Genomic DNA, 25,970 nt, shown 5'->3' on the forward strand with positions numbered 1-25,970 from the left:
TTTTAGGATAAGCATCCAATTCCTAAGTGACAGTAGACCTGCTAATGGAAATTTTAATGTCATATATGAGAAAGTATGGCCATGGCGAAAGGCATAAGTCTCTGATTTATCTCAGGCGAGGTAATTAGTGCTAGAAGGAAAAAAATAGCTTAGGCAAGTCTTCTCGACGGGCGTGTCTGTGAGTAAATTTTCTTAATGTAATTCGGGTGAGAAGCGCGGCCAGCTAATGCGGTTAGCGGCAGACCTCGGCTTCGAACCCGTCTCCTTCTGTTCCCATGGAGGTGTGCCATGCCCCGCCCATGTGCTGTGTCAGCTCGACCCATTGGCCACAGGAGCTGGCTCAGCATTGAGGGGGAGGCTTAGCACAGTCATCCTGCCCAATCACAGCAAAGTCGTCCTGCTGCAAAATCTCCAGTACCCAGTCCATCAGTGTCACTGCCAAATAGAGCAATTCACTGAGTGGAGCGGCCCAGCCCCTCCCGCTCCTCACTGGCTGGCTCACCAATACAGTGAGAGCGTACTTTGTAAAGATCCATGACGGCAACCCGTCGATTCGGGCGACATATTTAAAAGATCTGGGAGGTAGTTCAGGTCGTTGGGGAGAAAGATTGCAATTAGAGTAATGAAGGGTACATTAGTAAGATGGTATAAATTCTCATGGCTTGATTTCGCTTGTTTATTCAACCACATCGCAGGCGTAAATCAGACATTTTTGGAATAAATTAAAGGTTCACAAAAGGCTTTTGCTCGTCCACTCGCGTGGCAGAGAATGTAGCACTTTGTACAGACCACAGTACTCATAAATGTGGCCTCGTGAGTCACTCATAGCATATTACAGTGCAGTCCTTAATGTATTGGCACATGCTAACGTATCAAATGCACTTTGACATGTAAACTGTATATATGAACGTGCAGTTCAACCACGACCCCAGTTATAAAAATGATGCACAGTTGCTGATGATAATTCAACACTTACCTGGACATTAGCTAAGATAACTGAGAACTAAGGCAGCTTAGTCTTCGGTGCTATACAAGGCAAACCAATATGATTTGCTCACGCACGACTATTTACTCCTACTACCCTAGCATGACAGCCACAGCTGTGCTAAAAATCCTGCTAGCAAAAACAGCGCTGGAGCTTTAAGACAATAGACGCTGCTGATGCTCACCTGGGGATGGAATCACTATTTCACGGTAACATCAGGCAGTCCGCCTGTCCTTCTCAGTAGCCAGGAAACAAGTGAAAATCATTTCCTGAGAGGTCAGGGTACTATGCAACCTGCATCTTTCATGTCCGTCTGTGCTACAAACTAGCAGTACATTTTTTTTTTCTTTTCTGTAATTACTGGGTCATCCATCCATCAGTTTTCCATAATCACTCATCCAGTATACAGTCAGTGGTGAGTCTGGATCTCATCCCAGGGACCAAAGGCTACAAGGCAGGGAAAAAACCCCGGACTGAATGCCCATTGGGTCATATAACATAATATTACAGGAACAAACATAAATAGCTTGATTTACATAGCTTATTCTGATAAGTAGTCTGTCTACCTGGCATTAACTTCTGCCTTATGATCCTCATGCAAATAGTACAGCGTTTTATTACTGAAAATATGCACAGCACCTTGGTCAAGACCAGTTGGAAGAATCACTCCCACGAAACCTGAAAAAGCGGTAATTTGGTAATATAAATCTCCTGTAGCCAAAAGGGGCTTCGTCCCCTGGGGAGGAGCCTAATCGTAGGTCTACAGCTCAGCTCCACAGGGCACTGCTGGCTCAGCCATTAAGACAGAATGCAGTGGTCCTGTATCCTTTCTGATGATACGTTTCCTGCGTTGAAGAGCTTCTCCGCCAACTATGTGCCTTTATAGAAACAGTGTAGTAGACGAGTCATGCTTGTGGTTTGTCTTAGATGATCATGTTGTCTTATTCCTAGCAGCTTGGTCTTTTCACCTAAGTCACCTTTCCATCCTGGGACAGCAGGGTGGGTCCTGCAACGTCCCTGGTCTCTCTCTCATGTGAAATACTTGCAGTTTGTAGAGTCGATGAAGCACTTCTCAGTGCACCTGAGCTGTCCATATGACCTTCAAAGCAAAAGAGGCACCATCACAACATACTGAAACAATCTTTGCGAGTATAAAAGAGAATATTATTTCAGCCATACACTTGCCATATTTGTTTTCATATAAAATGCATGATTTAGGACAAAGTATTGCAAACTGTTTTGTGAGACTGGTGAACGGTCCCTTGAAGGGTTAATAGCCAACATTATTTCTGTTTTCAAACATCACTATGATTGATGTTAAGCTTAATGTCGGCCCCATTTTGCTGTAACGGGGAGAGCATTAAGGAACTTTAAGTCTGTGTAAACATATAAGCCAGAACAGTTTAGAAAATTGTACGTTTGTACATACAGTATGTACAGTTGGGTATGACACTATGGGAAATCAAGCAGAAAACTCAATGAGAGATAAACAAGGACGCACCCAGGAAGATATACTTTGCACGTTTGATAGCCGAAGTCCTTCCCATCACACTCTTCGACTCCTTCATGGCGATATCCATCTCCACAGTATGCTAATTTGCACCCTGCATAGGAAACAGGTGCTGGATGGTTTTAGCTGTTCTTGATGCCTGGGTGGTCTGTCTGCTTGGTGAAACATGACCAGACCCAAATGGGGAGTGGCGATGCGACCGTTAGTGCCACTTACTGACGCAGCCGTCAGTGACCACCTTGTTGCCGTCGTCGCATTCCTCTCCGTTGTGGGTCTGTACTAGTCTGTCACCGCAGACCCCCTCCACATCTGGGGTGTGGTCCATGGATTGGAATGGGCTGAGCTGAAAAATAAAAGTGTCTTTGTAGAATTTAAAACCTATGATGGTCTTTTGGGTTTATTGGGATTTTCATAACAATAATTCTTCGAATTTTCTGTCAAAATGATAATACTTTATCTTGCCATTTGTGCAAGTACACAGGAATTCGGCTTTCGCATATCCCATCTTACTCTACTCTGCTTGGGGTCAGAGTACTGGTTTATCCATTGCTGGAGCATTTTCAGATTTAAGGCCGTCTGTCAGTGGCCTTAGAGATATGATCACTCTGCTGGGCACAGGATTGAAACTAGTGATCCACATGCCACCCCAGTGGTTATCAGTACCACATATATGGCGACGATGTGTGAAATACCTGAATTGGTTTCCATCCTCCAACATCTTTAAAATAAAGAGATCTCTGATCTTTTCGAAATGCAATTGCATTTTTCGTGTCTAGGTGGTACAGCTCTTCTTCATTATTGACCACAAATATCTAGGAGAAAAGAGGGGAAATTGGTTACCTTTTAAAGTAGTTTCGGTTTGCTTGAAGTTATTTCTTTTTAGGTAATCCCACATGGTGTCCACTACTACAAATATTAGGCTACCAGATATATTCTAACTACTGTCCATTGGATCTGGATTTTCAGCGGCCTTCTGCTTGCCACGGCTAACTGTGTAGTATCAAGTTGAAGTCCCATATGTCATAAGCTCAGAAGTCCTTTGTCATCAGGATCGAAGATGAGTGTTTTGTCCCCTAACACTTGGTCTCTCCCAGGGTCTTGGCTGTTGCTCATGTGGCCTTGTGCATTTTCAGAATTCCTGTGTCACCTGTAATGATGCCTAGTCTAGAACAGCGAGATTGGCATAATAAAATAATGAGTATTGCCAGCTGGGGGTGGGTTGTTTAATTGCTGTGTCTCCATTCCCCCAGTTGCCGAGTCTCAGCCAAGAGTAAATTGTTTAGCTCAAGTGGTAGTTCGGCACTCCTTGCGTTTTCAGTCTCCTGGCTCTTCTTTGGTTGGGTTCTTAAATAACAAAGAGTTTGAGTGACCGTGACCCTAAACCTAACCCTAACCCTAACCCTAACCCTAACCCTAAACCTAACCCTAAACCTAAACCTAACCCTAAACCTAACCCTAACCCTAACCCTAACCCTAACCCTAAACCTAACCCTAAACCTAAACCTAACCCTAACCCTAACCCTAACCCTAAACCTCGTCCCGATTGCTTCTTCCTCCCTGCACCGAGTGCCCATGTATCATTTAACTCTATATCACCTGGTGAGTCCTCACAGATTTTAGAGGAAAAATAGAAGCTTTTTATTTCAAATATAGGGGTTTAGTCAACAGACTAGTCACTAGGCGGCCTTAATGTACAAATTATACCAGTCCAGACCTGGTGAGGATGTGCTTATTTCTTCTTTATCCATCTAAAGTGATGTAAGGTTCAATTAACCAATTACAAGCAAATGACAAAAACTGTCAGAAGTTGAGATGCTTACCATGGGTACTTTGTCATAATTACCCATATGGGAGTGTTCGTCATGGGGGGGACTGTTTACGCTCATGGGGGTGTTGCAGTTGCATCGACCAGGAGAGCCAGGAAATCCCTTCTCTCCCTTCTGTCCAACCACAAAAACTCCTTTGAGAGCAAAGCAAAGACGTAGAGGTTACAGTCAAACCCAAAGACGTAGAGGTTACAGTCAAACCCAAAGACGTAGAGGTTACAGTCAAACCCAAAGACGTAGAGGTTACAGCAGCAGTGGTCATGCAGAGATAGAGGCAGAATTCTGTAATCCTTTATGAAAAAATCCCATTAGTGTTTCTCTGACTCTTTTGACCTATTAGTTAAGTTCTCCCCAAACGAGCCTGATGGCCCGAATGGCCTCTCATTTGTAAATTTCTTAAGACTTAAGAAAGTAAACTGAAGATGATTAATCATTTGCTTGAATACAGGGGCACTGTTAGAAGTTGTAGGCCCCATGAAAGCAGATCATAAGGGCCCCCCAACCCAGACCAATAAAACTATGTTCCAGTTTTTTTCTACAGGGCTCTTGGAATCATAGTAACTGTCCCCCCCATCTTACACGATTTACTCACTGAGCATGTAGAAAAGCAAAGGCATCAAAATAACTTCTAACAAAACATTACAAGTTTCTCTATACAGTACTAATGTGAAGTAGTTTGCCAGGCCAAGAAACACAAAACAAGAACCTACTCAAATGTCCTGGGAATTTACACGCTTCAGCAGTGAGAAGCTTGAGCCCTGCCCCTTAAAAAACTATGATGTCACATCTTGAGGATCCTTTGGCATAAGCCTTCCACTTGAGCTGGTATCAGATTCTCAATTGACACTCTAGCTCTACCATTCAAGTCCTAACGCTCTAGTTATGGTGACTCCCACATGACACTTTTAGCTCCCTCATGTGAGCTGCTCTAGTTGACATGATACAGGTATTCTCACCCGAGGCTGGCAGGCCTGGGGGGCCGGGGGGTCCGGAGGGGCCAGGGTGGCCGATGGGACCCATGGGGCCAGCTACTCCAGGGTCTCCCTTCGTCCCCTGAATGGAAAGCACAGTCGTTTGTTTATATGATCCGTCGCACCACTGACTCGACAACTTTCCCTTGGCCAGTCAGAGCTGTCTGTGCTCCTCTGCTTACGGCAGCACGTTGCTTTGTGATACACGTCTGACATGCAAATCTCAAATCGCAAACAAGTGATCAACAATATCATTTAAGGTCAGAGAGCAGGCTAAAGCCGAACGGTCAAACCCATTCTTTAAACGGACCTGGAGGAGGGGGCTTCTGCGTAACCCCAAGGCTTGGATAATTCTAGCAAGTCTCAAAACAGTCAGCAAAACAACAGCAGTTCCACCTACCGGGTCGTGGTTTGTACTTTTACGGTTCTGTCATATGGGCTGAACCAAACGTTCAAACGTCCCTAATAAGTCACTTCAGTAAGTGTAGCCAGACTCAATGCTTGTCCTTTTCTCCATGCCTCAGCTTTCAAACATCCAAACCTAAACTGGAATTTTATTTAGTTACTCATGCAAAAAAAAAAAAGCATTTTCATCGTGCCTCTTGTCCCTTATATTCTTGTCCCATCCCTAACCCTGAAAATAAAAACTTTTCCCTGATAAATGAACCATTTCCTTAACTACATCATGTTCATCTGCTTGCTATCCCCATGCAAAAACAATCCCATAACAATACTCTAGCAAACTTCGCGGGGCATGAATGTTCCAGAGGACACCTGTGTCCAGATGAGGACTCTCCATCATACCTGTTTGCCTCTCTTGCCTGGTCGACCGGTCGGTCCTCTGTTTCCCGTCTCTCCAGACTCTCCCTTTGGACCCATTTCACCCTAAGATTGGGAGGTTAAGGCTTATTGTCAGTAAATTACCGGACACATAAAAGCAACAGTAATTAACCACTTGCTGAAATAATGATGACTATGTCTGCTCACCTTCTGCCCCAGCATCCCTGGGAAACCCATCGCACCCTAGATCGCAAAAAAACACAAGAACATAAGTTAAGTTAAGAGTTAAGCGCTGAACACAACCATGTTATCTGCCCATGGGAAGAACGATTTGATGCAAGATGCTGCCCTTATTGCACCTTTGGTTTCAGAAGGTAATACTGAGTTGCTGTTAGCAATTGAGTAAGTTACAGATTGATGGCGGATAAAGAACATGTGCACATACAATGGGGAACCGAATCTTAATACTGAAAGCTGATAGTCATAGAATGTGTATCAGATTAAACCCTGGACCTTAGGAACCAACCTTAAAACCCTTCGGGCCAGGTTCCCCCCGTTCGCCTCGAGAACCCTGAGGGGACATTCATTAAAAAAACAAAACCGATAAATACAGGACCTGAAATGAATCTAACTTATAAAAACGAGACAGTGAGTAGTTGTGTGTAGCATCCAAAAGCAACAAGCACCACCACTAGGACCACTAGGAATGACACATCACAACAGAGATGACTGTGAACTCACCTTCTCCCCTTTGTATCCAGGCAACCCCTGTAGGTGAGACGGTGCTCAGTCTCAGTGACCCGAATGGGTGAAGCCAAAAAAGACTCTCCCTGCCTTTTGTTTAAACATTTACTTCTAAAATAACAGTCTGACATTAATATAGCATTTCCAGCAGCACTCGCACACCATTATTAATTTACTCCTTAACAGACACTTCTATCCAGAGTGATTTACAATTTTACCTATTTATATATCTGGGTGTGGAATCGGTGCCGTTGCGAGTCACTTTAGGGTAGAATAGTGCAACACGGCGAAGCACCAGCGTCTGTGTGATGCCAACGCTCTCGCGTCGATGGGGAGTAGCCCCCCGAGGACTGCCTACCTTCTGTCCCACTGGTCCTCTTGCACCAGGCATTCCCATCAGCCCAGGATCTCCCTTCTCCCCCTGCAATGGGACCAGTGCAGTGATGGCAGCCTTAAGCACGGCAAGGACTCAGGCTAATCATATTGCACTTAAAATAGAGATTTATGGTGGCAAAAAGAAACAAGCTGCATGAAGTTTTTTATCAGTATTGAATTTACTAACTGATGCTGATATATTCCGATTAGTGAAGCAGTGAAGTGCTCATCTGGATTAACACTGTGGGCTGACAGCTTCAGGATAGAAGGTTCGAATCCTACTTTCTGTGTGTGTGCATGGAGTTTGCATGTTCTCATCACGTCATACAGGGACCTTCGGTTTCCTTTAACAGTCCAAAAGCATGTGGCCAAAACGATTGGCGACTGGTGTCTCTAAACTACCGGCAGTGTTTCACAGCATGGGTGTTGCTGTGCCCTGAGAAGGACTGGCATCCCACCCCAGCTTCATGCCGTTATTGCCTGCGGTGGGCGTCCGAGCCCCCACAACCCGGACCACAATCAGTGTGGACAGTTCCATACACTGATTAGTATAGTACAATATAAGATAACGCAAGGTAAAGGATTTTAAGTTAAATTAGGGTTATCTGTACTAAAAATCTGACTTACTCACTTTGGGCCCATATGGTCCTGGCCAACCTGGTGGTCCCTGTAGCCCCGGCAGACCGGGTGGCCCAGTGTGACCCTGAAAAAGGGCAATAAGTCCAAAAAAAGTAGGTTAACAAACCGTTGCTAACTTGTAGCTCCCTCCACCGTGTGAGAAGTGTCGGATTTGGTTCCCTGATAGTAGAATGAGCTTCAGAATCACGTCCGGTCATCAGACTCCCTCTCCACCTTTTATAAACGCCTCAAGACCCATCTGTTCCATGAATTCCTCTACTAGCCTGATGCCTCTTTAGATTCCCTGAATGTTCTTATGTTGCACTTCTGGTCTGGAGATGTTGTGTAGCTCTTGCTCCATTACTGCTTACACCTGTACCTGGGTCTTCTTTGGAAGCTCAGCTGTACTGATGCCGAATTCAATCCTTGACAGCATGTATGTTTGCACTGTGCTCTTTGCCTTATTTATATATAAATAAATGTAAATGCAAAAAAAAAAAATTCTTCCCAAGTTAGCAGGATGGGTGATGCCAACACATTCGCTAACCTAACAAACAAATGCTTTATTTGTTTATGTATATGTGTGCCCATTGCCTTCATTTTCCAGAAAGGTTTAATCCCAGGGCAAGCAAGAGAAGAGATTTCTTGCTTTATTTCCATCTACGGAGGCGGAAACTGACATTAAACACGCCTTCCTTAATTAAATGACAGACTGTATGCCGAGCAGCGGTCTCTGCTTATGAAAGACAAATGACTTATGGGATTGCACCTACACTAAGCTAAATTAGGTAACAGTATTTCCAGGCCTGCCTAGTGTTTTGGTAGCATCTCCATCAGCCCCTTTCCCCCGTTCCCACTGCCATGGTACCACCCCCTAGACCACAGGAGATGCAGCCCACCGCTGTGCAGGCCTTTCTGGTAGGATGATTCACTTTGGGACACAGCGGGTGTCACTGAATTATCCTGACATGGAAAGATCAATTTGTCCACTCTGTCCTCCGAAAAGGCTGACATGTAGGTTCTGCCAGGATGAGGCTCCTCTAGAATCTCATTCTCTGCAACTGGTATTCAAACGAAATAGATGACATCCATGTCGAAGTGGCCATTTAGTGACCCTGAAGTTAGTTTATAACGAAATTAAGACTTAATAGATGCACTCACCTTCTTTCCTGGTCTTCCAATTTCGCCCTTAGAATGGGGGGGGGGTGGTAAGAGAGTACAATTAATGCAGTTAAGTTTAACTGGACAATAAGCTCGACCAGTGTTTCCTAACCCGGTCCTTGGGAACCCCCAGACAATCCAAAAATGTGACCTGTCTGGAGGGGGGTCCTGAGTCCAGGATGGGAAACACTGAGCTAGACAAACAAGAAGTGACAGCATATGGCACGATGCCCTGTGATTCCAGGAAAACGGTCTTACTTTCTCCCCCTTTGGTCCTTTCACTCCGGGAATTCCGCTTGGACCCTGGAAACCAAGTCACCTACTTTAGAGATCCATATATTTGCTGTTCCACATTATTGCTTGATGTGATAGATTTTAAAGTGATTTTTATTTGTATTTCATATAAGTTCTTGGTATTTTTTTCCCCATTATGTAACCCACCAAGTGTGATTCAAGCTGATTAAAAGTTATTCTCGCTCGCGTCAGTTAGTTTTGGTCGCTTCTAATCCCAGCTCAGCAAACAACATCCATCCATCCATTCATTGTCCAACTGTTTATCCAGTTCATGTTACGTGACGAGTCTATATCAGAACTCAAAATCCAATTATAACTCAGAATGTTAATTCGAGAATGCTATTTAAATGTACGCTTAATTCTTACACGCAGTATTTGTACCACAATTGAGCTTAACTGCACAGAGGGATTTACTGTTAATCAGCTAATAGCTTTTTTGTTCCTGGGCGTTTGGCAGTAGAACCTAAAAAGTCAAGGCGAGCAGTTCCTGCAGTGCGGACTGCCAGTGGAAAGTCTCCATTTCCGTCTCGGCTAAAAGCGAATTGTTAATGGGTGGCTGCTGGAGGTCCGAGCAGAAAACAGCAGCTGCGAGTCACACGGTCACACACTTCCTCGTCATCGCCTCCTTACCCCACTACTGGCAGAGCAATCCAGAGATTACATCACCGCCGTACCGCATTTTAAATTTACGCTTACTCACATAAACTGCTTTTTGCCCGTTCACCTTCTTTACTCTGGTAAAGCGTAACTGTCGCCATTCTGCACAATCATGCCTCAAACTGACGCTAAATCTCCTGCCCGTGTTTGAGTCACACCACCGCATAACGGGTTTCATGCACACCTCAGTGAGTACAGAGCTGCATCATATGTCCCTGTGCACAAATATCCCTCTGGATCTAATTATTCTGAAGGACCTGCTGAAGCTTTCCGGCTGGCTTGATGCTCACCGACTTCGAGATGGCTTGGGGCAAAATTGAGTTTCCTACCTGAGGACCTGCTGGTCCTGAGGGGCCAGGAGGGCCAGGGGGGCCGAGGACGCAGACATCAGGCTTGTGCTTCTCAGACTCTGATTCAGCTTGGCTTCCTTCCTCTGTCTGAGAGGGCTTAATCTAAAGCACAGAGCCGAAATGCGTGAGTTTACAGGAAAACACAAATGTCGGGGTACAAAATCTGCACTGTACAGGTTGATATAAGTTCTTGCTTATAAAACCAAAATTACTGATAGAAAGAACAACGACTGTTGATCATTTTAAGGGATCGTATAATTCCCTCCTAGAAGGCATATCTAATTTTGATACATTGTAGGTCATTATAGGGTGAATTCAAGCATTTACAGCACATTGCGCTTTTGAGATATCTTCAAAAACACTTGTGATTACATAGATGGAACGTGGTTCCCAAATGGTTATTTTTGCCTGACTTTTGTTGAAACTATGCTCTTCCCTGGTCAGCGTCCGGTGGGTGACCGATCCTGCACCCCCCAGCCTCAGCATCGCTGCAGGGAGGGCGATTTGGAACCTCTCCAAGTCACGTGACCATGCTACTCTTAAGAGGGAAGACTCACAGGCGTCACATGACGAGTCAAGGTAACAAACTCACAGGACTGTACTGTTCCCATAGCGCAGACGGAGGTGGGAACATTGGGGGAGGGGGCGGAGTCAGCAGACAGCAAAGGTTGAATTTTGTCTTGTGCTCCGGAGTTCTGTAAACTAAACAGATTGCAGCCATACAGAGTTAGTGACTTCCTTTAAAAGCTCACAAACGACTCTCACAGTCGGTTGGGTGACAACCAAGCAGCAACCCTGAGATCCTCTCAATCAAATGGCGACAGACTCATCACTGGAAAAGAGGCACTGTGCGTAATGAAAGCGTAGAGAATCTCACGCCACTTGAAGAAAGTTTGGCAGCCTCTGTGACGGGGTCAGTCCTGACTGGCTGTCCTCCATCTGCTCTAAATGACGCTACACGTGCAGTATGCCGCCCCATGTAAGATGCAGCGAAAATCACCGCTTTCACTGCATGACCGTTTGTCCACGTCTAACATGTACGTACACAGCAGCTGTTGTGCTTCTCACTATGGGACGAACAGGCCAACGGGGGCTTCCAGAACCGCTGGACCGCTGATGCTCCAGCCCTGAATCCTTCCGCTTGTGACATGCACACGTCTGCCATGCAGGTACCCCCCCCCCCCCCCCCCCCATAAGCAAACCTACCTGCCGGAGTGGAGAGGAAGCTGTCCATGGCCCAGAATTGGGACAGCATGCAGCAGAGCAGGAGCTGAATTCTAAGTCCAAGCATGACTGAAAAAATGCTGGGCAGGATCTCTGTTCTCATTTAGCTTGAGAGCCTTGGGTTGGCTTCAGGTTTTCTAGGTCTCATCGTTCGTGGCTGTATGTCTCTCTCTCTCTCTCTCTCTCTCTCTCTCTCTCTCTCTCTCCCCCCTCCCTCTCTCTCACTCCGGCTTGATGACTGAGGGAGACTTCCTCGCGTTCTCTCTCTCCCCTCTCTGCCGCTGGATCCTCTCCCCCTGCAAGCCCATAAACAGGAGGAATGTCAGACGGTGCCCATGAAAACGAGACAGGGCTATAATTATGGGGTAAGCCTGTCAGCTGCCCCCCGTGCCAATGTTAGATGCTTATACTACTACTGTAAGTGTGCTTTGTCCCCCCCCCCCGACCCCACCCATCTGCGTGTGAGACAAACACAAAACTGAGTGAGGTCATTTTAATTAAGGTGGAGTTACAAATAATAATTATATAGTTACAAATAATAATTATATCACAACCGTCACCAGGATAGGTAGTGTGAGGGATAAACAAACAAGCAAGCAAACAAAATAATAATAATAATAATAATGATAATAATGAAGCGTTCATCTTTTTTCAAAAGTAAATGAAGGCATTACATCTGACTCAAATTCTTATCTTATCTTATAATTAAAAAGAATATGATGATGATGTAAATATAGTAAACCTTCCCTGCATCACGCCTCCGTTTGACTCCGCACGTTCAGAGGCCTGCAGAGCACAGACCGCGCAGCCGTCCGCTTTGGATTGCGCTGTAGTCAGGGGTTATCGATCAGCCCAGTTTAAGCTGAATTTATTTGTCTATCTGCTTCCGAAAACCACTGACTCATGGCGTTTAACTCCGTCAAGCCATTATTCCAACAAGGCCCCGGCAACTCAGCCTCAGAATTAATAGCATGACGTTAAATAAATAAAGTGAAGATTGTAGAAGTCATAACCCGGCAGCCTTGATGCGACCTTTGGCAAATATCCTCAAATGCCCGGGCCACACACAGTACCAGGCACAAGATGGGACACACCTACTTAACTTACCTAGTGATGGGGTGATGTGACAGACGACCTGGTCCCTGTTGGAGAAGCATTCTAGGGACCTACAAATGGAAGCTGGCTGAAAGAATGTCAAGAGTCTGTACTGCAGTCATCAAAGCAAAAGGAGTCTAGAGTTTGAGAAGTTGTTGAGGTTCTGAATACTTCTCTTGGTTGATGAAGTAACTCATATGTATTATTTTATTGCCTTGAGGGCTTTTACTATAAGGTGAATAATGTAGCTAAAATAAAAACAAATGCTTTAAAGGTAGGTACAGTATGTCCAGACTTTTGACTGGCCCTGAAAACTCTGCTCCACACATGCATCGCTATGTGCTATATCTCAACAAACAGGCTTTACACTTTAGTGGAGACATTGTCAAGATAAAAATCAGAAATGAAATTGATGTTTGTTGATGAACAAAGAGGATGTGCATGTCACAGGAGACTTGGACTGACTGAAATCAGACGCCGTCACTATAACTGCACAGATACACAGTCCCTTAACCAGAAGAGACACGATTACGCATTTCCCTTTAGAACTCTGGGGCGACTCAAAATGATGACAAAAATATACAGCAGTTATTTAAAAGGTTTCCCTAAAAACGTGCAGAGATCACGCAGCTGAGTCTAAGAACAGAAGAATGAAATTGCTGTTTTAAGAATGTCGGGCGCAGTGTAAACATGTTCAATACATAATTCACTTATTTACTCAATGAATATTTACATAATTTATTAAAGATCATTAAAGCAGATCACAAACAGGCCATGATGAACCTGGAAATCAGCAGGTCATATAACACTAAGCCAGCAGACACAATGGATACCTTATTAACGTCAAAGTGAAAACACAATTTGTAGAGAGAAACACACAAAGCCTTGTGCAGCACTGATGTAAATGTTATGCAATTTTTTGGACAAACTAGGTCCATGTGACATATGGAAAACCTCGATATAAACTCTGCTGCCTCCCTTCAACTTCTACACAACCGAGATGCGGCACAAAAAGCATTTCCTTCAATTGTTTAAAGTTTTACACTCAGCTTGTGAGAATATCACCCTTTGGCATAGAACAAGCCTTACTACTATTGTAACTGCAAATTATTATTACTGTATTATTACAGTTATTACTGTACTGTACACAATTTAATCATAAACGAGTAATTATGTTATAAACAGCCTGGAAGTCAAAATATTATGCCTTTTGTGGTTTTAATATGGCTGAAGAAGAATTAGAACACAAAGAATTGTGCAAAATGTCTCCATGCTGAAATGAAGGCTGTGTGGGAGCTGTGCAGGTCAATCTGCCTCTTCCAGCAACCACTGTCGTTCTTATCCTTGAAGTTAGTTCTTTAGGCCATTCAGTGAATAAACTACCTTCTGTTGCAGCCAAATACTTAGAATTTTGACTCGTCAGTTCAGAACACCTGCTGCCACCTTCCTGCCCCCAGTTCTTCTGTGTCTGTGCAGCGGCGAGTTGCTTAACCTTGTTTCCATGACAGAGGTAGTTTTATTAGCTGCGATTCTTGCATGAAGACCCCTTCTGACCAGACTTCCTTGGACTGCACACGAGCGTACCGAGGTCCCGCTGATTTCCGCCTAGTATGAGCTGACGGTGCCGCTGGACATCTTCCAACTGCCAGGGGAAGCCAACATGATGCATCTCATCTGCGGCGCTAAATTTCCTTGGCCGACCGCTGCACCTTCAGTCCTTAGTGACGCCCGATTCTTTGTACCGCAGAAGACCTTGGACAGCACATCTGAAAAGACCAGTTTGCCTTTCTACTTCAGAGAGAGCTTGATGATGCAGTTAGAGCACTGTGTGTCTGTAACAAAGGCCAGCCATGGTACTAGATTCTTAGAATGACACTGTCATGGATCATACAAGTAACTCACCCAGTTTCATTCCTCCTTCACAGCCATTTCTGCTTTGCGTAATGATTGTCTAATTGATCAGTCATGGACTATATGCCTACAAACTCTTTACCTGTGTTCATGAATACCTAAGACAATTGATGTTTTAAAAGCAAAGGAGGGTTGCACCAAATATTGATTTGATTTACGTTTTTGTCTCTTTATGCACGTTTTATGTTAATTAATAATAATTAATCATGGTATTGTTTTTCAAAGCATTCACACTTTAGAGCATTTTTTGCAAGTCCCTAAAACATTTCCACAGTATTGTACATTTCATATATCCTGGTTACACATTCTACAAATTTCAAAGCAATTAGAAAATTCTGATAACAGAATATGAAGTACAGAAAATGCTGTTCTCTCTGGCCGGGGGGGGGGGGGGGGGGGGGGGCAGGACTCCTGCAGGCTGCCCCATTCATTCCGTCACAGGTTAGAGCGTGTCAACCAGGGGAACTCCTAAAGAATAAAATATCACAGGGTGAGAGATTTCAAAAACCAGCCTGATCAACAGCTCATGCTTCTAAGCCAATTTTTTTAAACAAATAACTCCTCTAAAGCACATGAATATAAAAAGTCCGGATCATGATTTAGTTCAAATATACATGACAAATAGCAGAAAACAACACGACATGAAATTAGAGATCTTGCATTACAATGTTGGAATGTTAAAGGTGCCCATGGCGACAGACCAGCCAGACTGAGAACAGGCTGCGTTTCCAACACGGGGTCGTGATCCACCCCCCTCTGGCTTTGCATGGGACACAGGGTCCAGCCCACCATTGCCATGACAACCAATTCCGAGGAGGCCCAAACACAAATCGGCATAAACAGAGGGGGTCGCGCTCTCTATAACGGGAACCCAAAATAGGAGAGGCGGCGAGTGGAATACCCCGCCTCACTGCAGTGCACCTGGGAGGGGGGATTACCGGGCCACTGCCTGTCAGTCATATAGCTGCGGGGGGCGGGGTGGGTGTCCACTAAGGTCAGTCAGCTGATACAGACACGGGGTATTACGGAATTACCGTGAGCTCGCATTCAGAGTAAGATGAAAAGTGGTGGGGGGGTAAGAAAGGCCTTGCATCACTATTCTTTGCCCCCCCACCAAAACTTGTTTCTCACTATTATTTTGTTTCCTTGTCGTAATAACGATGACATGCCTTGTATCTCTCAGACGGCACATTGCCAGCTGTGGGCCTCATTATGTTGATTAAATAAACTTCAGTTTGAAACTTTTTATGAAAAGTAAGCTGATTTACTGATGCCGATTGTGCTGATGTGTACTGCAGGTTTGTCCAGCCAAGTCAGATAAAAGATATATATATATATACACAACACATTAACGCCCGTGATTAATTTGGGAACCCTAGCGTACAATTTAGTTTTTAACGCAAATGAACCCTTTGGAGTTGGCGCTCCTGACTGCAGGATAGAACAGAGATCCCAACAAACTGTTTAAAAAATTCGGCAAAGACACCCCCCCCCCCCCAGAAGTTTTGAACAATTTTTCAAATTTATGATTGACATTGTAACACACCAGCAGTTATTGGGGCAGAAAAACAAGTCAAAATTCACTCACACTGACAAGAGCAGATGTGCAAGTTCCGTCTGCACTGACTGTCTGCACTGACTGTCTGCACTGACTGTTTACACTGACTGTCTACACTGACTGTCTACACCGACTGTCTACACTGACTGTCTACACTGACTGTCTGCACTGACTGTCTGCACTGACTGTTTGCACTGACTGTCTACACTGACTGTCTACACCGACTGTCTACACTGACTGTCTACACTGACTGTCTATACTGACTGTCTACACTGACTGTCTACACTGACTGTCTATACTGACTGTCTACACTGACTGTTTACACTGACTGTTTACACACACTGATTCTGTGATAAAAATTCAATTCACGGATAAAAGCAAATTCAGATGAGCAGTAACTTATAAAACTATGTAATTTTAGTAAATTACAAAATGTCACTTGTCTCTAATTTTGATCATTATTGTAAAAATAAGCAAACTGTCGGTAACTAGGTTGTTCTTTCATTTTTTACCACCTTTATGAGACTGAAGTATAAGGCTGTTCTCTGTTTGTTCAAAAATGGAAGGAACGAAGTTGTGTTGCAAAATTAAAAACTAAAAACAGAAGGGGAGGGGGGTACATTTCCCAAAAAACATACTTGCTAATTACGTTAGTGACTTACTCATTTGGAACCATGCAACCGAATGGTGTCAACTATCAAAACCAAGACGTTATATGAAAAAAATTAGATTCTTCTTACCAGTTTGTCGTGCATTTCTTTGTTCCAAGACCACACAGGTTTTTGTTTCATCTTACAAAATTTTTTAAAAATCTTTTTAAACTAGTGATTAATCGTGATTAATCACAGCGTATTATTGTGATTAGCTGGATTCATTTTTTCAACTGGTTGACACCACTAATATAATCATAAAAATATCAGCAAAAAGCAACTTTTGGAAAATAAAAAAAATCGCATCAAAAATATTTTTTATGACGTTTCTAGACTTACATACTGTAGGTAAGAAATAAAACTGCCTGGACTCATTTTGAAGGGTAACTTACCTTTATCTTCAACTGAATGAAGTATGATACAGACACTTCCAGGCTACCCATTCCTACAATTCATGACTACTGCAATTTCAGAAAAGCATCTTTTATGAGGCTCTTGCATTTTCCCCAGAAGAGAGGCTGCCACTATTATTACCATACAAATGTAGGATATTAGTGAGAAGCCCCCCCCCCCGGTGGCGGCTTGTGTAACATCTGCTTCAATAGGACACTGAGGAAGGCAGGACTTCAGCAAGCTGCCCTGTCCTTAATGACAAAGGGGCCACTCAGAGAGAGACCAGCTGACATTGGGTACCAGGCCCCAATGCAGCTCATTAAGGGCGGCGCGATTTGAATGTTACTGGTTCGAGTCCGATAAAGTCCAGAGGCCATAGCATCCGATGCATAAAGACCATGTAGGATGAAAAGTGTCGCATACAGGGGAAAAACTAAAACACTGACGAGGGGTTCGTGCTTCATGCTGCTGCCTGGCATGTGATACGTAATGCAGTAACGCAGCAAAGAGGAGCCTCACTCAAGCACCTGATTGGCCTCACCTGCTGCTTCCTGTCTGAAGCTGGGTCTATCAGCACGTTCAGTAAGCTCGGCCTCTCCCAGTCGTCCAGGCTGACGCTGAGCGCCTCCCGCAGCTCCCGCGGTGTCCGTACCAGGAAGCCCCGCCCACCAAACGCCGACATGACCTCATCGTAGCGGGCTTCCGGCAGCAGCGTGACGGGAGGGGCCCTGTGGGATGGGGGCGTCGGCCGTCATCATGCACATCTCCCACCCGCCGCTAAATCTCTTCCCCGGGGGGCGACGCACACCTCCCAAGACACTTACATGGTGGTGAGGTCGCCCATCTTTGCCATCTCGTTCCACGTCTCCACGTCGAAGCCGCTGTATATCCCGTTGTTATTGACGACGATGATGATCACCGGCAGCTTGTACCTGAGTGATGACCCTCAATTAAGTCATTATGGATCTTTGACATGATTACATGAATATTATGTTATGAGACGTCACCTGACAGGTGCCTTTGGGGGTCAATTTGACCCCAGGGTAGGCGTGAGAACTAAGCAGTTTACCGATTCATTTCTCCAAAAACGTACAGGATTGTTGCCTCGCCAATTAATCCCGGAAATGACAGCGAAAACTTACTTTCTGAATTACCGCTTACGCAACACGAGCTGCATTTGTTGGAATAATAAGTACACCGATATAGCAATCCTGACAGAAACCAGCAGGTGTCAGCGGTCCTGACGCCGTATAACTGTCATCAGTCAACCAAACGGGGGGACGGATGTTATAATTGCAGGACTGTAGCGGTGGGATAGGGCACGGACTACCTCACCTGCAGATGGTTTCCACTTCCATGCCGGAGAACCCAAAGGCGCTGTCCCCCTCCACACAGACCACTCGCTGCCTTGTGCTCGGGTCACTCTGCACCATAGCAGCGGCGATGCTGAAGCCAAGCCCCACCCCCATGGTCCCGAACGTCCCGGCATCCAGCCTGCGGGATCCAACCAGGGCGTCACGTGGCCGAGCCAGAATTCCGCACGACCACACTGGAATCGCATGCGCTCACATTTCCATTAGTCTCACTATTTTTGCATTTTATTAGTATCATCTGCTCACATTTCACATTCTAAAACATAGAACAGCGATACTTTATGCATCCCTATGGGGAAATCGTCTTTTCACCTTTCCCACCTTGCTTTCCATGACACACAGATACAACGCAGGGTCAGCCAGCATACAGCGGCCCTGCAGCAGCAGGTTAAGGGCCCCTACTCAAGGGCCCAAAGGCGGCATCAGCCTGCTGGCCCCTGGATTCAAAATGATATTCTTTCGATGACACACACTGCCCCCTAGTGTTTGATTATTAGTGTTCTACCTGTGCCTCGGGAGGGAGTTATGGAGCATGGTGCGCCCAATGTCCATGGTATTGGCTCCTTCACTCACGATGATGCAATCGCGTGGCAGGAGCTGAGAGACATGCTGGAACACGGTGTAGTAGTTCATTGGGAGTGATGAGCGAAGAGCCAGCGCCTGTGGAGAGAGAAGCGTTCCTCATGCTCTGAGAACAGCCAGCACGCGTCACCTGACTGGACTGATCCCATCACCTGGCAAATGTATACAAGAGTCGAACCAATCACAGTGAGACGCTTCGACTATGCAAATTAGATGCACACAACCCAGAAATGGGCACCTGTATCACATAAATAGGCTTCGAACTTGACTTACAACTTGTTTCTAACGTAAGATTTGACTTGACTCATGAACATGAACTCATGAACTTTTTAAGGAGGAACTTAACACTGCAATATTGCATTATCCCATTGGAGGTGCTTGACTTAACACAGTCCTCCACGGCGCAGCTCTCGGAATATATAAGTTGTAAGCAGAGCCTTGAGACTCGACTTGGAATCGTCCCTCAGAAACTTAGGACATGACTTGGTCTAACTCAGAGGCTACAGACTTGTCAGGCTTGCATTTTGCATCTCATGAACATCTCTGACACGACCCAAATCGGACACACACTCTCGTCTGTTCATCAGCCAGTCACCTACCTGGGACACTTTTTCATTGGCGGCCATCTTCTCCCTCAGCCTCTTCCACCACTCTGTATCAGAGCCATACTTCCACGTGTCTTTGCGGACACACCCCAGAATCTGAAAACCCGAACACGCCGACAAAAGACAGCAGAGAGATCAACAAGAGCCTTCAAGTTATGCACCTGTTCAAATCTGCCCTGACATTTAACAGGCCGGCAAACTTATCAGTCTAATGGACGAAAGACGGCCTTAAGGGAGCAGCACCTGAGTGACGACGCTGCGAACATCTCCTAAGAGGGCGACGGCCGGTTTCACGTTGTTCCCCAGCTCCTCCGCACAAAGGTCAACCTAGAGCCACATGGCACAGCCACTCTTGGGCCACTTCCAGAAGTAATCTCAACCACCTCCATACTAAGCTGGAAAGCCATAACACTACTGGGTACCAGCATCCATCAGCATGCATGTGTGGTCACAGCATAAATACTCACCGCGCCACACCATATACAGACACCCGCACGCGAAACAAGGCGGTGCCCATCACAGGCGGCTACTGCACCTTCAGGGACCTTCAACAAACCTGGATGACCTTCACTTGGGGGCTAAATCTGGGAGGGTGGCCGAAGTGCAGGATCCAGTTGAGCCTCGCGCCCAGGAGCAGCACGACATCAGCCTCGAGCAGAGCCCTGCATCCAAATTCAACAAAAGGGCCGCCCCTTTGACCTCGTTCATACACTTTACTGATCCGATTCCAAACGAGTACCTCAGTGGGAACAGAACCAGCAACTTAAAGGTTACAGGCTGATATCTTCATGGACATGAATTCACAAGCTTGACACCCCTCTACCTTTTGGTGTAGAACCAAAATATGATCATGCTGAGGTTAAGGTCCTGATCCTGAACCAGAAACTTAAATCCAAGAGCTTGATAATTCTTGAGTATAATACTTTAATGTTACTGGGAGGATGAAGTGCCAGGTACCTGAGGAAAAAGACTCGGGAATCAACAGTACTGACAGCAACTGGAGGGGGGGGCACAGACCTGGATCGAGCTGCAGCCACGCAGTTCGGGTGATCGTCTGGCAGGACGCCCTTACCCATGGGGGTGGGCAGGAAGGGCAATCCGCAGAGCTCCACCAGCTGGCAAATCTCATCCTCCGCTCGCCCATAGGCTGCCCCTGCAGAACAGCGCCCCCCCAGGTAAGTTGCTTACAGCCCATACTTAAACTCTCCCGTCCCGTAAACGCCCCCTTGAGGATCTCTCTCCCCTCACCTTTTCCAACAATTATCAGTGGCCGTTTGGATGCCTTCAATACAGAGACTGCTTCTGCGACTTCCGCGGGATCAGCCAAGCTCAGGGGTGGGGGCGGGCAACGTGGCACGACCCTGCCAATCAGAATCAATCAGACACGAGCATGAAAATGTGCCCAAATATGTCCAATTCTAACCTAATGTGTGTAATATTCATTACTGTGCAATAACGCAATACATTTTTTTTTTTATTCTTTAGTGCATGGGTCTCCAACTCCGGTCCTGCAGGGCTACCGTCCAGCAGGTTTTCTATCCTACCCGGCTTCTGATGAGCCACACCTGCTGTCAGGTAAATACCAGGAACAGGTGTGGCTCATCAGAAGCCGGGTGGGACAGAAAACCTGCTGGACGGTAGCTCTCCAGGACCGGAGTTGGAGACCCCTGCTTTAGTGGGATAGTCCGGTTTCGGTTTACAGTGCCGACACTTGGAGCAGACCTCACTCCAGATTTGTCCACGCTAGCGGTCACCATGTCTCCGGCGATATCGATGTAGCAGGCACCTGGACGGCCGTAGATACTGGTCCGAACGGCCTGCGGGACAACACAGCCCATCCCAGATTGAAATGTGAGACAGTGGAAAAACTCACCAACAGTTTTAGGTATCTGAGAATTTTGACGGAGAACATTTATATACAAGTGGGTGGGAGGTGCATGGAGTATTTATTCTTGTTCATGTAGTTCATGAACATTATCATACTAAATAAAACTTACGCATTTTTGGACAAAACCATCTAGTTACTCAGTACTAAGGTTCACTAAAGACCAAACCGAAGCCGAAGCCCTTTGCAAACTTGCACAGAAAGTTAAAAGATTCCTCCTTTACGCCACCTGCAGGCACTGCAGGACTTTGTAGTCAGAAAGGCTTAATTTGCATATTATATGAGTGTTGCATTCATTTTCATTGTTCATTTACGGTTATTTATGGGTGCCAAATAGGCAGGACGTCAGGCTTATGTGAATTTAAAAGATTTATCAAGAGGAAATTGCGTAAATATATGCGTACGCCAGGTTTGAACATTTTTTATTTTTTATGTATGCAATTTCTCACAATAAAACTTAAGCAAAGTTTGTCAAATGAGAGCGCAGGTGCCGCCCAGGTGCCGCCCAGGTACCTTCTCGATCACTGACGGAATGGCCCCAACACTGCTCGGTCTGCCGGCAAACTTGCTGTACAGTCGACAGGCTTCCACCTGAGAAGGTTGAGTGGAAGGAGGATGATTATTTTAGCCCTTAAAAAAGAGGCAGACCTTCTTGTGTGTGACTTTGCTCTGTGACGGATTAGCAGAGGTGGACAGTTCAGGCCCAGAAGGTCCAGACGAAGATTATGTTTCAACCAACCAATCGAGTATAAAGAGTGACAGAGAAGTTGGTTGGCTGAACCTCTGTGGATCAGCGTACCATGCAGCAGACCCCATCCAGACCCTGTACTTCATAAGCAGGTTATGGAGTAGTGCTGTACCTGAGGAAACTCCTGGAAAGCCCCCATGGTTTCTTGGTTTCGATCCGAGGAGCCGCCAATAACAAGCAGAGGCCTGCGGATGTGAAACTGGAGGAATCAGCCCTTTGGGGCAACGGAAGGCAAACTGACCCGCAGGAAGCCAACTGTGTAACAGTGTGGCTCTGAGTGGTACCGTACCAGCAGTTAATGTTGGCGTTCGCCATCCCTCCCAGGGCATGGATGAGCCCGGGACCTGATACCACTAAGCACACTGCAGGGCTGTGGGTAAGTAAAAAAAAAAAAGTTAAATAAATAAATGATACGTATTATAGTGCTTAAGATACAGACCTAAATTAGAGGCCAGCATTTTCTCTGACAAGTTATTCTGTCTTCTCCAAACTTCTACTTAAACAAACGTCATGGGCAGGGCTGGGCGACATGCCCTAAAAATATTTAGGGTTGCCGGGATTGGTCAACATACTTTACAGTGTCGACAGCAATATTTGAAATCGACACATCGTTTTTTTTAATGATTTTTTATTAAATTACCATTATGATTTCTAAAACGCTTCAACGCATTATAACAAATGTTTTCCTTTAATATCACTTTGTAATATTTAAACGGTCTATTTGATTATCTGAAGGAAAATGAATCGTTCAGATTTAGTTGACCAATCGGTAAAATAGTCGACTGATCAATCCATAAAAAAACATTAATTAGTGGCAACCCTAAAAATATCATCGCGATATTTTCCGAGATTTTCACAATATCAATATTTCTCATGATATTCTAAAATTCATATGTAGAAAATAGTAAAATACGGCAGGTGGTTTTTAGTTTTTTTTTTTATTATGATGGCCAAATTGTTTTACTAATATTTATGGAGCTTATGGAGTGTGTGATGGTATGATGATGAATTACACCAACAACAGACTAATGCCTTGATGGAATTTGTCAAAAAATAATGCATTATAACATTCAAACAAGTGTTTTGGCTATACTGCAATACAAATGATATTCAAAGCAATGGCGATATGAATGTTCATAATCACGACACAATATCTGGTTGAATTATGTCTGAGCAGTCTAGTGGGCGGCATTGCTGGGTGCCAGACAGATCTTCAAGTACTGTTCACCAGCCCGATTAACATCTTTAAATTCAACTTTGATTTCTGAAGATCTAAGCATGTCCATACCGTCCAGTGAGGTACCCGACCGCAGACGCTGCATAGCAAGCCTGCAGCAAGACAAACCTTCATCATTATCGTCGTCATCATCAACATCATCATCTTATGGGATTACGGTTCACGAAGAGTTTCAGAGAAATACCGCACCGCTTGTTCATTGCGCATTCCCACGTACTTGATCCCTGCGGCTTGAGCTGCCATGGCGATCTCAATGACTGGCACGCCGACGATGCCAAACATATACTCCACATTCTGATCATAAGAAGATTGAAAGTGATTATGAGATATTGACTTGAAAATGTGATAAATCACAGGTTCTGTGCCTGTACTCCTAAATACTAACAAGAAAGCAGTGCAAAAATATCCACGCACCACATTTAAAAATGGCACAAAAATATACACTATATGGAGATTGGGGCACCTGGCCATTACACCTGCAGAAGCTTGTGTGTGCAGGCATGTTCTTCCACACCAAACTTCAACTGTCTTTATTGACCTTGCTTTGTGCACTGGGGCACAGTCATGCTGAACAGAAAAGGGCCTTCCTCAAACTGTTACTACAAAGCTGGAAGTGTAGAATTATCCAAAATATCTTGGCATGCTGAAGCACAAAGAGTTCCCTTCACTGGAACTAGGGGGCCGAGCCCAACCCCTGAAAAACAACCCCATACCATTATCCCTCCTCCACTAATCTTTACAGTTCACACATTGCAGTAATACAGGCAATGGTTCCACTGCTCCAGAATCCAGTGACATCATGCTTTACACCACTCCATCTGACGCCTGGCATTGCATTTGGTGATGTGAGGCTTGCATGCAGCTGCTCGGCCATGGAAGCCCATTCCATGAAGGTCGCAGTGTACAGTTTTTGTGCTGCAGTTAATGCCAGAGGAAGTTTGGAGCTCTGCAGTTATCGAGTCAGTTACTGGTGTTCCTAAACACTTCCACTTTGCAATAATACCACTTACAGCTGACCATGTGATATTTAGCAGGGAAGAAATTTCACGTAGTGACTTATTGTGAAGGTGGCATCCTGTGAGAGCACCACACCTGAATTCACTGAGCTCTTCAGAATGACCCATTCTTTCACAAATGTCTGCATGCAGTGCATGGATAGGTGCTTGATTTTATACATCTGTGGCAATGGGTCTGAATGACACACCCGAATTCCATGATTAAGTAGTGTGTCCCAGTACTTTGACCTATATAGTGTATCTTTCTTGCACGCACCTGTAGTGTAATGTGGGGCAGTAAGTATCAGTGGCGGCTGGTGGCTAAACAAATAGATTACAGAATAATACGTTTAACAGTATGACAATACTTAATTTTTTTCAAAAAACGGAGAAATTTTAAATAATTATTAAATTCTAGTAATGTGTTATGTCAAAGTTACTTGTTTCATAATTTACTTTCAAACACAGAGCATGTACTACCGCAATGGAGCAGCCGCCTCTGATACATATAAATAAAATATACTGTAAAGGGAGTAATCGATTGATTTTACAAAATAACTCCCATGCCCTTTCCTGTAGCTTATGAGATCGCTCATTGCGAGGTAAAGTATTGAGCCCCTCTGCTCAGAAACATCCAGTAAATTTCTAAGAAGCTAACTAGCTAGCTAGCTGCGAACCATTTACAAAGTTTTCAGTTAAGATCTTTGACTAGTGGGTTCATTAACAATCTGTGCTATAGGCTTTGCAAATTAAAAAGCTATTCATATCTCACCTGAACCCTGAGAGCCTCGGCAATAACCTGCGCCCCTGTCACTTCCCCCATTTCCAATAAGGGTGAAAGAGCACCGAACTGACGGCCAAACAAAACGTGCAAGCGCTATTTCCAACCCAGTTCCAGTAACCACGCCCCCTGCGATCCCGTCCGCCGGAGGCGCGTGGGCTCCCATTCTGATTGGCTGAAGAAAACTGATCGATGATCGCTAACCTTCGCATTAACAAAAGCAAATACTATGCAATAAATAAACGTCAACACTGCTGTTTCATATGGTCAGCCAGTTAATTAACTGGAATTACGATATAGTTAATATTTGATCCGATAGCCAACGTGCGCCTCGCTCGGATGCTATCATGGACACAAATTTAACAGAGGCTATGCTAGATTTTTAAAAACAATTCTGTCTCTAACTGTAATAAATGTGTCTTATTACAATGCTATGATGAGTGTTTGTTACAAGTGATTCGTAGTTTTTTTATACTCTTGTAATTAAGGGGTGAATTCTCTCATGACAGACTAAAAAGAAAAAAAGTGCATCTCTCTTTGCAGTGAATTGCATAGCAGTTTACTTATTTAGATGCAGAATGACAAAACATCGTAATATTTTCACTTTAAAGTCATTAAATGTACTACAAATTACATAAAAACACTAAAGACAATGCGAGTTA

General features: G+C 44.8%; 2 protein-coding genes across 4 annotated transcripts; both read right to left on the reverse strand.

Moving 5' to 3' along the window:
• Positions 1-638: 638 nt before the first annotated feature.
• On the reverse strand, positions 639-11,851 carry colq (collagen-like tail subunit (single strand of homotrimer) of asymmetric acetylcholinesterase). Its single transcript, XM_049025841.1, has 17 exons — positions 11,478-11,851; positions 10,864-10,973; positions 10,251-10,373; positions 9,229-9,273; positions 8,971-8,997; positions 7,823-7,894; positions 7,175-7,237; positions 6,814-6,840; positions 6,599-6,643; positions 6,280-6,315; positions 6,097-6,177; positions 5,278-5,374; positions 4,316-4,455; positions 3,188-3,307; positions 2,712-2,838; positions 2,487-2,589; positions 639-2,084 (listed from the first exon to the last, which is right to left on the reverse strand). The coding sequence occupies exons 1-17, from the start codon at positions 11,596-11,598 to the stop codon at positions 2,015-2,017; spliced, it is 1,407 nt and encodes a 468-aa protein (XP_048881798.1). The 5' UTR covers positions 11,599-11,851; the 3' UTR covers positions 639-2,014.
• A 1,463-nt stretch (positions 11,852-13,314) lies between these two features.
• Positions 13,315-25,428, reverse strand: hacl1 (2-hydroxyacyl-CoA lyase 1). Of its 3 annotated transcripts, XM_049026323.1 has the most exons (17): positions 25,300-25,428; positions 23,722-23,826; positions 23,584-23,624; positions 22,585-22,665; positions 22,408-22,480; positions 22,061-22,138; positions 21,385-21,479; positions 20,911-21,023; positions 20,680-20,815; positions 20,219-20,324; positions 19,906-19,989; positions 19,657-19,758; positions 18,981-19,135; positions 18,438-18,596; positions 17,927-18,034; positions 17,644-17,830; positions 13,315-14,969 (listed from the first exon to the last, which is right to left on the reverse strand). In XM_049026323.1, exons 1-17 carry the CDS (start codon positions 25,348-25,350, stop codon positions 14,937-14,939), a joined length of 1,707 nt encoding a protein of 568 aa, XP_048882280.1. In that variant the 5' UTR covers positions 25,351-25,428; the 3' UTR covers positions 13,315-14,936. The 3 variants fall into 3 exon arrangements, with proteins under 3 accessions (XP_048882280.1, XP_048882282.1, XP_048882281.1); XM_049026325.1 differs by lacking the exons at positions 23,584-23,624; positions 23,722-23,826 and having other exon boundaries at positions 25,300-25,415; XM_049026324.1 differs by lacking the exons at positions 23,584-23,624; positions 25,300-25,428.
• Positions 25,429-25,970: the final 542 nt, after the last annotated feature.

The sequence above is a fragment of the Brienomyrus brachyistius genome, chromosome 9 (assembly GCF_023856365.1).
Source record: "Brienomyrus brachyistius isolate T26 chromosome 9, BBRACH_0.4, whole genome shotgun sequence".
NCBI lineage: Eukaryota > Metazoa > Chordata > Actinopteri > Osteoglossiformes > Mormyridae > Brienomyrus > Brienomyrus brachyistius.

What these genes read in the sequence shown, in the direction of transcription:
- colq (XM_049025841.1), bottom strand. Translation starts at nt 11,598, where the DNA reads ATGAGAACAGAGATCCTGCCCAGCATTTTTTCAGTCATGCTTGGACTT. An exon ending in CTTCCTCTCCACTCCGGCAG is followed by an intron (nt 10,974 to 11,477) that starts GTAGGTTTGCTT and finishes CAATCTGTTTAG; the next exon opens with TTTACAGAACTCCGGAGCAC. An exon ending in TGCAAAGTATATCTTCCTGG is followed by an intron (nt 2,085 to 2,486) that starts GTGCGTCCTTGT and finishes TTTGCTTTGAAG; the next exon opens with GTCATATGGACAGCTCAGGT.
- hacl1 (XM_049026323.1), bottom strand. Translation starts at nt 25,350, where the DNA reads ATGGGGGAAGTGACAGGGGCGCAGGTTATTGCCGAGGCTCTCAGGGTT. An exon ending in CCGAGGCTCTCAGGGTTCAG is followed by an intron (nt 23,827 to 25,299) that starts GTGAGATATGAA and finishes TCTTATGATCAG; the next exon opens with AATGTGGAGTATATGTTTGG. An exon ending in CCCAAGTGAAGGTCATCCAG is followed by an intron (nt 19,990 to 20,218) that starts GTTTGTTGAAGG and finishes ATGTGGCTCTAG; the next exon opens with GTTGACCTTTGTGCGGAGGA.